The 13243-nt window shown below is 42.4% G+C and overlaps 1 protein-coding gene across 2 annotated transcripts in view; it reads left to right on the top strand.

The window, feature by feature from the left end:
* The window catches only part of TM9SF4 (transmembrane 9 superfamily member 4), a 51416-nt gene that overhangs the window by 564 nt on the left and 37609 nt on the right, over positions 1–13243 (top strand). Inside the window, exon 2 of one of the 2 annotated variants that reach the window (XM_038571949.1) lies at positions 417–528. In XM_038571949.1, coding sequence (XP_038427877.1) covers positions 514–528 — 15 coding nt within the window. In that variant the 5' untranslated portion in view covers positions 417–513. Of the gene's footprint in view, positions 1–287; positions 529–13243 lie in introns of those variants that run through there. The other variant, XM_038571948.1, reaches the window with a different exon arrangement.

The following is a 13243-nucleotide window of genomic DNA, read 5'->3' on the forward strand; positions in this document are numbered from 1 at the left end:
AGAATAAGACAGAGTAAAGTTAAATAAAAGACAGGATCCTACCCTCATAGGGATTACAATCTATTAGAGAGGATATAAAATAGTCAAGCAAATAACTAGATATTTAATTACAAATGATTCCGGGAGTTAGGTTTCTATGGGAGCCCTGGTACCAATCCCACGCACCAAATCAAGGCCTCAGGTAACCCTGGCAACGCCAATAGCAAATATGGCGTCCAGAGAGCTGACGCGTTTACGCACACCTCCATTACCCACCATACAGTGGGGTGGGGGGGGAGGAGCAGTCCCTGCCAGGAGTTAATATGGCTCCCATAGTTACACCATCCGCTCGTCACCTAATCAGGGACCACACTGCCCAGACCAGGCTGCCGACTAGCAGCTAACTCTTCTCGCCCCTTTGCTGACCACGACTACAGGAGTGACTGAAGCCAGGCAGCACCCAGCGGAGTTAAACTCCGTAACCAGGGAAACACCACTTCCGCTGACGTCATTACGGCGACACGTGGATCCAAGATGGCGGCTGCGATGGTGAGTGAAGGAGACTCCGGGAGTCAGAGCTGGAGCGGGGCCCTTCGGGGGATCCCAGGACCTTCCAGCGGCCCATGCCTGGCCCGAGCCACCTCCGGGACCCCTAGCTCAGGCTTTAGGGACGCCTCTGACTGGGCCTGTTTCTCCCAAATTCCCCCTCCCCGACCCCGGCCCCGCACTCAGGCTTGTCAAGGCCCGGAGTTTTGGGGGAGGCACCCGGTCGGAGGAAAGGTCTCGGTTACCGTCTCCGCCGGTTCCTATTCCTGCTTTGGTCTCCGCCTCCTGTGACCCCCTTTTGCTAATTTTCACTTGCCAGCCTCGGTCCCTCCGAAGAGCCGCCCTATTATTCCCGCCCTTGCTCCTCCTCCTTACGTCCAGACTTTGCGCTCACCGCGGTCCGCCTCCCCCTGTCCTGACCAGTCCGCGGACGCGACCTCACCTCTGACCCGTCTCAGATCCTTTCCCTGTCTTCTGTCCACCTCCAGCCGTTGGTTCCCACCGCGCACAGGTCTTGACCCCCGCTACCCGGAGCATGCCCTTACACCCTCTCCTCCATTTTCTATCTCCAGACCCTCCCTCTAAACATTTATCTGGTCTTCTGTAAATCAGCCGTCTACCTCTCTCCTGGGGAGCTTTTATCCCATTGGTTCTCAAACTTCTCTGTGCCTGAGACTCTGGGGGTGTGTGTGTGTTGGGGGTGGGGAGGAGGCATGTTAAAAAATGCAGTTTCCTGAGCCCCACTTCCAAAGTTCTGGTTCGTTAGGTCTAGGTGATGCCCAGGAACCTGCACTTCTATAAGCACACCAGTGAGTATGATGCAGGTGATTTGTGAAAAACACTCTCCTAGCCTTGTCTGGCTGCCTTCCCCTTGGATGCCCCACACAGCTCTTTAGGAAGAAGGTTCATTAGAATGGAGCTCGTTAGGATGAATGAAGGCTGTATATGGATGAGGGTGTGGGTGAAAGAGCTGTGCCTGGAAAGTGGGTCAGAACTTCCTGGCTCCTAGTATAGAACCCTGGAAGCAGACCTATGAAGGAGTGGCCTTTCTTCCAGAAGCTCAGCTCACATTCTGCTTGTCTAGAGACCAGAACCAGAATTGAAGTCACTTCGTCCTGAGTGATTTTTCTAGATCTTCTGTGTGTTGCTTCCTCAGCAGATACTTTCATCCTAAGAGTGAATGTAAAGGAAAACACAGGGGAAAAAAGGAGGTGACATTTGACTTTAGCAAAGGAAGATTCTTGTTTAAATTCTTTGGTGTTGGTTTTCTCCAAATAAGGGTAGGTTACTGGCGGACAATGAGTTGCCTCCTTCTGTTAACCAACAGATAACATCCTTTTTGTTTAATGAGGGACTCCTTTTTTTTTCTTTTTTTATTCTTTTTTTTTTAAAGATTTTATTTATTTATTCATAGAGATGCAGAGAGAGAGAGAGAAGTAGCAGAGACACAGGCAGAGGGAGCAGCAGGCTCCACGCAGAGAGCCTGATGCGGGACTCGATCCAGGGTCTCCAGGATCATGCCCTGGGCTGCAGGCGGCGCTGAACCGCTGCACCACCGGGGCTGCCAATGGACTCCTTATTTTTTATTTTATTTCATTTACCTGAGAGAGAGACAGAGAACATAGGGAGAAGCAGACCCGCACTGAGCAGGGAGCTTGATGCAGGGCTCGATCCCAGGACCCTGGGATTATGACCTGATCCAAAGGCAGACGCTCAACTGACTGAGCCACCAGGCGTTCTTAAGAGGGGACTCCTTATTTAGAACCTGAGGTCAGGTAGAAGATATCCCAGCCTTGCTTGATTTCTGTGGTCTCAGACTTCAATTTAAACCATGAGTGATATGTTGAAACCAATTTTTTTCTGGACCACAATCAGAACAAGAATGGTATAAGAATATAACAGGAAAAGTCACACTTTCCCTTGCCATAGGGAAAAAGTTAAAGTGGCATTTGTAACATTGCACTGGATATTTCATGCCCTGTTCAGAGGTTTTTAAGAGGTAATAAGTTAGCAGTACATATTTCTGTCACACGTTGACTTAATCAACAAAAGTGTGTGCTCTGTGCCAAGACCTAGGAGTATAGCTGTGAATTAGAGGGTCAAGATGGAGCTTGTGGAGCTTTTCTAGTCTGAGGAGACGCAGTGAACAAGTAAACAAGTAGATGAACAAGGTAATGTAGATAGTGGTAAATGCCCTGAAGATAGCAAGGCGAAGTGATAGTGATTGCAGGCAATGGAGTGATGCAAGTACTTTGGATTAAATGGTCAGAGAAGGAACCAGCAACGCAAAGAGTCTTCCTAGTAAAGGAAATTGCAAGCGTAAAGGACCAACGTGGGAAAGAGCTTGGTATATTTGAGGAACACAAGGCTGGAGGGGCTGAAGCATGGTGAGGGGTGGGGGAGGGATGATTCAATATGAAACTGGAGAGGCAGGAGCAGCTGTGTTTCTAAAAGCATGCTTATAATTGCAGTGGATTGTAGTCTACAGTTTGCTGTCTAAGGGCTGCATTTTGAAATAAACTGCTCTATAGGTGCTTCCCACCCTTCCAGAACATTAGGGGAGTCAACTGTTTTCAGCCTGCAGAGAAACCATGAGAAGGAGTTGGGATTTTATTCTAAGCTCAGTGAAAAGCACAGCGATTCAGTGTATGTCCTGTCACTTGGGAGTGTTACCCTGTGCTTTCGTGGTAGATACAGTAACTGATTTTAAAAAACTGAAGATATCATGTATACAGTGACCCACATAGGCCAGTGCATGAGAAACTTCATGTTTGATGCAATAGTGAAGATGTGTGGAAGTGAATTTATTACGGAGGGATGTGTGTAATAGGCAAAATGAGGTCACATACAGACTGGAGTTTGTCCTGTGTCAAGCACTTTGTCAAACGGAAGTCAGAATAGTCTCCACACCCTTGTTAACTGTTTCACAACCAGTGGGGATGGGGAGCTGTGGATCTGCTTTGGGATATATGAATTTGTTTGGCAATTCATACAACCAAAGAGGTACTAAGCTAGTGGATTTAGTGACTATGGGAACAGGCTGGGTTTTTGGTTTGTCCTTTTATTTCGAAAGTTAGGGTTATGGGTACAAGTTTTTAGAAATATTTTATGGGCTTTTCCCTCCTTCCCTTTTTATAGTGAATGGCTCTTCTTCCCCAGGGGTTGGGCTGCCACCTCTCAGGTCTGTGTTAGCATAGTGGGTGTTTCCTAAACCTGCAGGGCAAGACTTCTCCCACCATGGCAGTAGATTGATTAGCTGGTGTAAGCAGAATTTCTCTCTAGTTTTCCTGCTTTCCTCCTACCCCTGGATTTAGATGGCTTTATGAAGTTACAGGATACTAAGTTGATCCACCTGGGTCTTAGGTGAGAGGTAGGCTCGTATCTCATTGTTTATGGAAATACTGAAAATATGGAACATACTCTGGGGATTATTACTTTAGTGGAACTTGATGGTTTCAAAATTTAAATTTGAAAATTCTGTAGTTTAGAATACTCAAATTTTTTTTTTTTTTTTTTTTTTTTTTTTTTATGATAGGCACACAGTGAGAGAGAGAGAGAGAGGCAGAGACACAGGCAGAGGGAGAAGCAGGCTCCATGCACCGGGAGCCTGACGTGGGATTCGATCCCGGGTCTCCAGGATCGCGCCCTGGGCCAAAGGCAGGCGCCAAACCGCTGCGCCACCCAGGGATCCCTAGAATACTCAAATTTAAGGGTTATTGTTTTGTTTTTTTCTTTTTCTCCCCATGATCATAGTTTCTGTAGTCTTTCCAAGCTACTGTCTATTGGTTGTGCTTTTTGATCTCTCCAGTTGCCCTGCCTGGCATGAATTCTGCAGGAGCCGCGGTGTTCCTTGGAGCTAAGGTGCCAATACCAGGCCCTGGTTCAGATGTGTTTCTCCTAGCAGTCCCTTTAAAGAAGTGTCTTAATCCTCTCAGGAAGTACAGAGGAGGCTGAAACAACATTAAGTTGCCTCTTGGTTTCTCTTTTACAACTTGGACAAAAGTTCCCCTTTGATCTTGGCATTAAAAGAATCAATCGCAGAATGGTGGAGAAGGTTGAGTTTTGATCTCTGGGCACTGGCAGGAAGGTGGGAAGGACCCAGGATGAGCAGGGCCATCTGGCCATAGACGAATGATAGCCACCTACCACACCCCAACCTGCTTTGATCCTTGAACCATTTGCTGACACTAGTGTTTCCCAAATGGGGCACTGTTGGGGACACCCAGGACTTCTCAGTTCCATCTCAGTCCTCTTCATTGCTTCCTTCTCTGCCTTCCTAACATGATTTCTCACCTCTGCATGAGCATTAAACTGACAGGCCTCCCACTGTCTGAAATCCCCAGGGTTTGTATTCTGAGGATATGCTAAGTGCTACTTATAGTCCTTAAAAAACAAAATCAAAGCACAAGTTGGAACTGAATTCTTATGGCAATTTAGAAGGGAGTTTGGGTGCCCTGGCAAGTCACTTAGCATCTTTGGGCCTCATTTTCTACTCATGGTACATCAGATTATAAGTTCGGCAGTCCATGGACCACATCCTAACATGGACTTGATTTGTGGGGAGGGGAGGTTGTTTCGTTTGGTTTGGTTTGGTTTTGACTGACCCAGAACTTAAAAGTTTTTGAGTTGGTTGCCAACATTTTCTTTTTAAAAATTTTATTCATTTGCGCGCGCGCGCACGAGAGAGAGAGAGAGAGAGAGAGAGAGAGAGAGAGCGCATGAGCTGGGACAACAGGGAGAAGCAGGCTCCCTGCTGAGCAGGGAACCTGACTCGGGGTTCAATCCTGTGACCCTGGGATCATGACCAGAGCTAAAGGCAGACACCCAACTGACTGAGCCACCGAGGCACCCTGGTTGCCAACGTTTAATTGGGAGATTTCACATTTAAAAGCTTCTAGGTTTTCATTTTCTCCTGAGAATTTGGGCCCAGATTCCCTGTTAGGGGCATTCCCTATTCAGGGCCCTGCTCATGACTTCCTTCTCAGCACCTTCCTGTATCACCCCAGGGTAGTATCACCGTTTAGGTCACTTGCATGATCTCGCTAAGTGTTTGATTTTGCAATCCCTGAATAAACTAGTTTCTCTATAAAGTGTTTCCTACTCTGACATTCTGATTCAAAAGCTATTAAAAGTGTATAGTAATCCCCTATGAGCCCTGATTTCAAGGGAGAAATTTCTACTCACACAATACATTTCAGTTGATAAACCATATGCCCATCCAATATTTCATGTGATCCCTACAAAAGCCCATTTTACAGGTGAAAAAAACTAAGGCTTGGTCTAAGGACCCTGGGCTAGAATCTGATACTGTGATTGATTTCATAACTTTGGACAAGCTTTTTTTTAAAAAACTGCAGTTAACCATTTTTAAAATCTTTGTGCATGTGTGGTAAAACATATATAGCAAAATATATCATTTTAAGTTTTTAAAGTATACAATCAGGTGGCATTAATTACATTCACAGTGTTGCGCAACCCTCAGCACCATCCATCTTCAGAACTTTTTATCATCCCGTACTGATTCAGTTTCCTTATTTTTAAAATGAGGAGTGACTCTGTCCTTAAAGGATCATTGTGATTATTAAAATATGAGAGGAGGGGCGCCTGAGTGGCTCAGTCTGTTGAGCGTCTGCCTTCGGCTCAGGTCATGATCCCGGAGTCCTGGGATGGAGCCCCATATCAGACTCCCTGCTCAGCAAGGAGTCTGCTTCTCCCTCTGCCTGCAGCTTCCCCTGCTTGTGTTCTGTCAAATAAATAAAATCTCAAAAAAAAAAAATATATATATATATATAAAGAGGAGAGTGCCTGGCACAAAGCTCTGTGTAATTTTTCTGTTCCAAGATTTGAAGTCTTGCAGAGGTGAACAACTTAAGCCTGTTGCTTCAACTAACTGAGCATTCTTTTATAAATGCCCAGAGGGGAAGGTCAGTGCAGTTCTTGTGCTTTACTTGTGCACTTTCTGGCCTGAAGGCTTAGATCCAGTGGTCTGTTGCTTGGTGAAGGGTAGTTACTTTCACTGGGACTTCCACAGCTAGCTGTGGTTTTTTCCCTACTCCCAAAGTGCAGCTTTGAGTCTTTCTCTGTATCTCTGCTCAACGGCAACTCTGTATCTGTGGGCTCTGAAATGAACTCTACGTTTTCAGAGCCTCCCAAGGCTAATTTGGTTCTTTTTTTTTTTTTTTCCCTTCCTCTTTTTCTTTTTGGCCTCTGAGTTCCTTAGCTCTGTGGGGGCTGCTTGGTAAGTGGTCCTTAGCTGTCATTAGCCCTCATGCAAGTGTGGTTGAACTCTTGGGGAGCTTCACCTGGTTGGGTAATTGATTCCAGTTAACTGTTGGCAAACTGTGCCCCACAGCCTTTTTCTTTTCTTTTTTTCTTAATCTGGGGAGCAGTTACTACATGATCTTAAAATGGCAACTATTTTTGAGAAGGAAATAGAAGAATCTAGCTTACTGTATAGGAAGGTGCTGCTTTTGTGGCAGGAAACATGGAATGGGAACCAGGAACCAAAAAGGCTGTTCAGACAGGCCAGATTCAGTCGCTAGGTGATGCTATTAATGGGAAAGAAGACTACAAGGCAGGGGCCTCCAGAAGATAAAAGGTTAACTTCTGGCCACAGAGAGATGGGAGTGAATGAACTGATTTTTTAGATCTCAACAGGAAACCTCTTCTCCCCCCGCCTCCTTTCTTTTTGAAGAATTATTCACACCTTTTAAACTAGGTGGAGCAAATTTTAGGAGGTGAGGGGTACTTTTTAGTCCTAGCACTTCTTCATTGGACTCTTAGGAGAGTTTTTCTGCATGCCCAGCCCCCCCTAGAATAAAATAGATAGGGAGGGCAGGACCTTGATTCTTGGGTCTCTTGAGCTTTATAACTTTCCAGGTCACCCATATCTTTGCCAGTGATGGGGTGTTAGATTACAGCATGAAGGGCTTCTAGATTGCTATCACTTTGCTTCTTGACATGCTGTCTCGTGAGTTGGAAACCAAATGAAGCAAAATAACATTGAATGGGCTGGTTCACATGTTAGGACTCCCGCTCCTTTCTTGGCTCTGAACAGGTATTTGCTAAATACTTAATTGGCTTTTCAGACTGAACTTCACATGGAAGTTCCTATGATGACCAATTAAAAATTAAAGGAAGATACAAAGGAATTTCCCAAGAAGCAGCTACTCCCTAACTTCCCTACAGAAACGAACTATGGGACAAACATCCTTTAGCAGGCTGTCTGAGCTGCAGAGATAATGAAATCAGAGTCATAAAAAGTGGAATGGTAACCAGTACAAGGGTTTTATTTGAGGCCTAGGAACTTCTAGGTCCTTGATCTTCCTGGAATCTGTGTTTTGAATTGTTTTTTTTTTTCTGAGAACAGGGTCTATAGCCTTTTTTTTTTTTTTTTTTTTAAATTGTAGTTGACCCAAAATGTTGTATTAGTTTCAGGCACACATAAAATGATTCAACAACTCTAAACCTATGCTCACCACAAGTGTAACTACCACCTGTCACCATACAACACTGTTAAAATATCATTGACTGTACTCTGTATATTGTACCTTTCATCTAGTGACATAAGATTCTCAGGGGGTTCTATAGTCCTCTCTCTAAGGTTAGGGATTATTACTGATCTGGTTACTCACACGTCTTGCCCCAGGGGCCATTGCTGTCTTCTCTGTATCATTCCAATTTTAGTATATGTACTGCTGAAACAAGCACTGGTTACTGACACATCTGTTGCCAGAATCCCCTGTGCATCATTCTCATCTTATTGCTCCCATTTTCTGTACATTTTCAGGGGGAATTTGCCCAAGTATTTTCAGAGGCAGCCCATTTCCTTCTCCTTTTTAAAATGTAAATATTTATTTTGAATATAGGTGATCTATATACATGCAATAAAGTTAGGATTAAAAAGCTTTAAATGAAAAGGTCACCCAGCTACTCCCAGTCCATTCATCAGAGGTACATAGTCTTTGATTTAAAAATTTCTTTTCTCCAGAATATTTTTGTACACATAAAAGTGTCTGTTTAAAAACAGTTTTTATTACAGGGACGCCTGGGTGGCTTGGTTGGTTTGATGTCTGCCTTCAGCTCAGGTCACGATCCTTAGGGTCCTAGGATTGAGCCCTGTGTCAGGCTCCCTGCTTAGCGGGGAGCCTGCTTCTTCCTTTCCCTCTGCTGCTCCCCGCCCCTGCTCTCTCTCTCAAATAAATTTCAAAAATCATTAAAAAACCCACCACTTTTACTATAAAAAATGTTCAACATCTACAAAAGTAGAAGAAATAGTATAAGGAATCTCTATAACCCATCACCCACCTTCAGTAATTACCATTACATTGCCAGACTTGTTTAATCTCTAATGAGTCCTTTGTTGAACTGGTTATTTTTTTTTCTTCAGGTTTATAAAGGTGCCATTTAACACCGTAAAATAACTGATTCTAAGTGTATAGTTCAATGAGTTTTAGTGAATGTGTAGACGTGTGCGACCATCATCCCAATGACACAAAGTTTAGACTATTTCTGTCACCCCAGTAGGTTTCCTTAGAGCCAAGGAGTTTACACTTGGAGTCAGTCCCTGCTCCCACACCAGCCAACCTGATCTTTCCGTCTCTAGATTTGCCTTTCTTGGGCATTTCCCATAAGTAGAACCAAACACCATGTAGACTTTTGCATCTGGCTTTAACTTAACATAACGTTTATGGGGTTCATCAATGTCACAGGAATTGGGAGTTAACTCCTTTTTATTGCTGAATACTATTCCATTGCATGATTGTACTACATTTCTTTCCTTCACCAATTGATGGGTGTTTGGATTGTTTCCAGCATTGGACTTTTGTGATCAAAGCTATTAGGAACATTCATGTACAAGTCTTTGTATGGATAACTATTTCATTTTCTCTTGGGTAAATGCCTAGGATTGGAATTGCCAGATAGCGCGGTAAGTTTATGTTTAACTTTTTAAAGATACTGCCAAACTTTCCTGTGGCTGTACCATTTTACATTCCCATCAGTATATGAGGGTTTTACAGTTTCTCCACATCTTCGTCCACATTTGTCATCGTCTGTGTCTTTGAGGTTAGCCATTCTTATGGATGTATGGTGTCCCTCATTGTGGTTTTGGTTCACATTGCCCTAATGACAAATGATATTGAACATCTTCTTGTGTTCTTATTAGCCAGTTGTATAATATCCTCTTTGTTGAAATATATATACAGGTCTTTTTTTTTTTTTTAAGATTTATTTATTTATTCATGAGAGACACACGGAGAGAGAAAGGCAGAGACACAGGCAGAGGGAGAAGCAGGCTCCATGCAGGGAGCCTGATGTGGGACTCGATCCCAGGACTCCAGGATCACGCCCTGGGCCGAAGGAAGGTGCTAAACCACTGAGCCACCCAGGGATCCCCTATACAGGTCTTTTGCCCATTTTTAAAATTGGGTTGTATATTTTATCGTGAAGTTATAAGAATTCTTTATGTATTCTGAATAGAAGTTCTCTATCAGATATGTGATTCACAAAGATTTTTCTTCTAGTCTGTGACCTTTCATTTTATTTATTTTTTAATTAAAAATTGAAGTATAGTTGACATTCTATATATTAGTTTCAGTTGTACAACTTGGGAATTGATATTTTCTATACATTATAAAATACCATTGTCATTTTACCATTGTCAGTGTAGTTATCCTCTTGACTGTATTACAGTATTCCTGACTGTATTCCCTATGCTGTACTTTACATCCTCACGACTTAATTTATTTTATAACTAGAAGTTTGTGCCTCTTAATCTCCTTCATCTATTTTGCCCATCCTCCCATCCCATCTCCTCTGGAACCATTGGTTTATTCTCTGTTAAGATTCTGTTTCTGTTTTGTTCATTTGTTTTGTTGTTTAGGTTGTACATATAATTAAATCATAGGATATTTGTCATTGTTTGACTTATTTCAGTTAGCATAATGCCCTCTAGGTCCATGTCTTTAATTTCCTTAATGATAGCTTTTGAAGTGTAAAAGTTTTAAATTTTGATGAAATCTATTTTATCAATTTTTTAGATATGGATTGTGCTGTTGATGTTGTATCTGACATCTTTGCTGAATTCAGGGTCGCAAAGATTTTCTCATAGCTATTCTTCTAGAAGGTTTATAGTTTTTGCTTTTCTATTCGTGTCTAAGAAACATTTTGAGTTAATTTTTGTGTATGGTGTGAGGTTCCTTTTGCAAGTGGCTACCTAAATGTCCCAAGAACCATTTGTTAAAAAACTATGCTTTCTTGGGCAGCCCGGGTGGCTCAGCAGTTTAGCACCACCTTTGGCCCAGGGTGTGATCCTGGGGCCCAGAGATCGAGTCCCACGAGTCCCACGTTGGGCTCCCGGCATGGAGCCTGCTTCTCCCTCTGCCTGTGTCTCTGCCTCTCTCTCTCATGAATAAATAAATAAAATCTTAAAAAAAAACCCACAAAACTATCTTTATTGAGTTGCCTTGGCAATTTGTTGAAAATCAGTAAGTGTAGAAATAGAATAAGGAAAAAAAAAGAAATAGAATAAGGTTAGAATTTGTTATTTTTAAAAGTTGTTTTGGATGTTCTGGGTCCTTTGTGTTTCCATATAAATTTTAGGGTCTAGAGAGCTAAATTGCCCTCCTCAGTTTACCTATATCTAGTGTATTCAGATTTTTTAAAGCTTTTTGATCCCCAATAGGTAAAAAATCAGATGTCATTTTGATTTGCATTTTTTAAATTATGAATGATGTTGACCATCTTTCTGTGTTTGGCGTTTTGAACTTTTCCTTTTTTCTTAACTGCCATTTATATTCTTCTGGGTTATTTGTCCTTGATTGGTTTATACGAGCTCTTGGTATACTGAAGAAATTAGTCCTTTGTCAGATGTGTAGTAAATATTTTTACCCAAATAGTGTTTTTCTTTATTTATAATGTATATATTTAAAATTTTTTCTTCCTTCTTCCTATATATCCTTTTTCTTTATAATTTCTGGATTTTGTTTCATTCTTAGGAAACTTTCCATGTCAAGATTGTATAAAAGTATATTGGGGTGCCTGGGTGGCTCAGTCAGTTAAGCATCTAATTCTTGATTTTGACCCAAGTCCAGATCTCTGGGTTGTGAGATTGAGCCCCATGTGGGGCTCTGCTGGGCATGGGGTCTGCTTGAGATTCTCTCTCTTTCTCTCTCCCTTCTTCTCTAAAAAATAAATAAAATCTTTAAAAGTTTGCTTCCAACACTTCTATTTCAGTTTGTATAAGTCTTTTCCGTCTTCTCCAGTACTAATTTGGATAGCTCTATATTTTAATATTTCATAGAACATAGTCATCATTCAGTGTTAGATGCCATTATATCAGGATCATCGTTACATGCTCATTGTCTTTTAAGGCAGCTCACTTGCCTGGAAAGAGCATATCTGTGCCTCTGCCATCTGACCTCAGGCAATTTATTTCATCTCTGGATCTCAGGTTAACTAGCAGTCATCCATGAAATGGTGACAGAAATCCCCAGGCAGTTGTCATTGTGGGAATGGTGCAAGTGAGTGTTTATAAGTGCTTAGCACAAAGTAGGGAGTGGAAAGGACTGGGTACCACAGTGCCTTGTACTTACTTGGCTAGTGCTCAGTGCCTCTATGGCTTCTTGTTGCTTTTTAGTGTTGTTTTCCACAAGGGTGAGTATTATCCTCATTGTTGTGTCTTTTCCTTTGGTTTTGGTTTGTGTGTGTGTGTGTGTGTGTGTGTGTGTGTGTGTGTGTTTGTGCTATTGGTTTGAGACTTTGAAACAGAAGCATGTTGAAGTCTTTCAGGATTTGCTTTTCATCTTTCTGCAACCTAAGCTCTCAGGGAGCCCTTCAGTTGTCTGGGGCAGCATCTCTCTCCTAAGATTGGAGGATTCTGTTTCGAAGAAGGTAAAACTAGAGCAACTTCTTAGATTTAATTGGCTTGATGACAACAGGAGATTGTAATCCTCTGCCCTGGCTTCAAATCACATATTGGAAAAGGCAAAAAGGTCTGATGTCTGGGTTTCTGGGAGGGGAAGGTCAGAACACATATATTTTTGATTAGCAAGAAATAAGGATGTTAACTGTGGGCTTTTCATATATGGCATGGCCTTTATTGTGTTGAGGTAAGTTCATTTTATACCTTTTATGTTGAGAATTTAAATCATGAGTGGATATTGAACTTTGTCATATTCTTCTACTGTGTCTATTGAGATGATCATGTGGGTTTTTTCTTTCATTTTATTGTGGCGTATCACACTGATTGATTTGTATATGTTGAATCATCCTTGCATCCCAGGGATAAATCCCACTGGATTTTGGTGTATGCTCCTTTAAATGTGCTGTTAAGATCAGTGTGCTAGGGATACCTGGGTGGGTCAGCAGTTGAGCATCTGCCTTTGGCTCAGGGCATGATCCTGGGGTCCCAGGATCGAGTCCCACATCATGCTCCCTGCGTGGAGCCTGCTTCTCCCTCTGCCTGTGTCTCCCATGAATAAAATCTTTAAAAAAAAAAAATCAGTGTGCTATTATTTTACTGAGAATTTTTGCATCTGTGGTCATCAAGGATATTGGCCTATAGTTTTCTTGTGGTATCTTTGTCTGGTTTTGGTATCAGAGTGATGCTTACCTCATAAAATGAGTTTAGAAGTATTCCCTCTCTCATTTTTGGAAGAGTTTAAAAAGGATTAGTATTAATTCTTTATTGAACATTTGGAAGAACTCACCTGTGAAG

This window comes from Canis lupus, chromosome 24 (genome assembly GCF_011100685.1).
Source record: "Canis lupus familiaris isolate Mischka breed German Shepherd chromosome 24, alternate assembly UU_Cfam_GSD_1.0, whole genome shotgun sequence".
Lineage (NCBI taxonomy): Eukaryota > Metazoa > Chordata > Mammalia > Carnivora > Canidae > Canis > Canis lupus.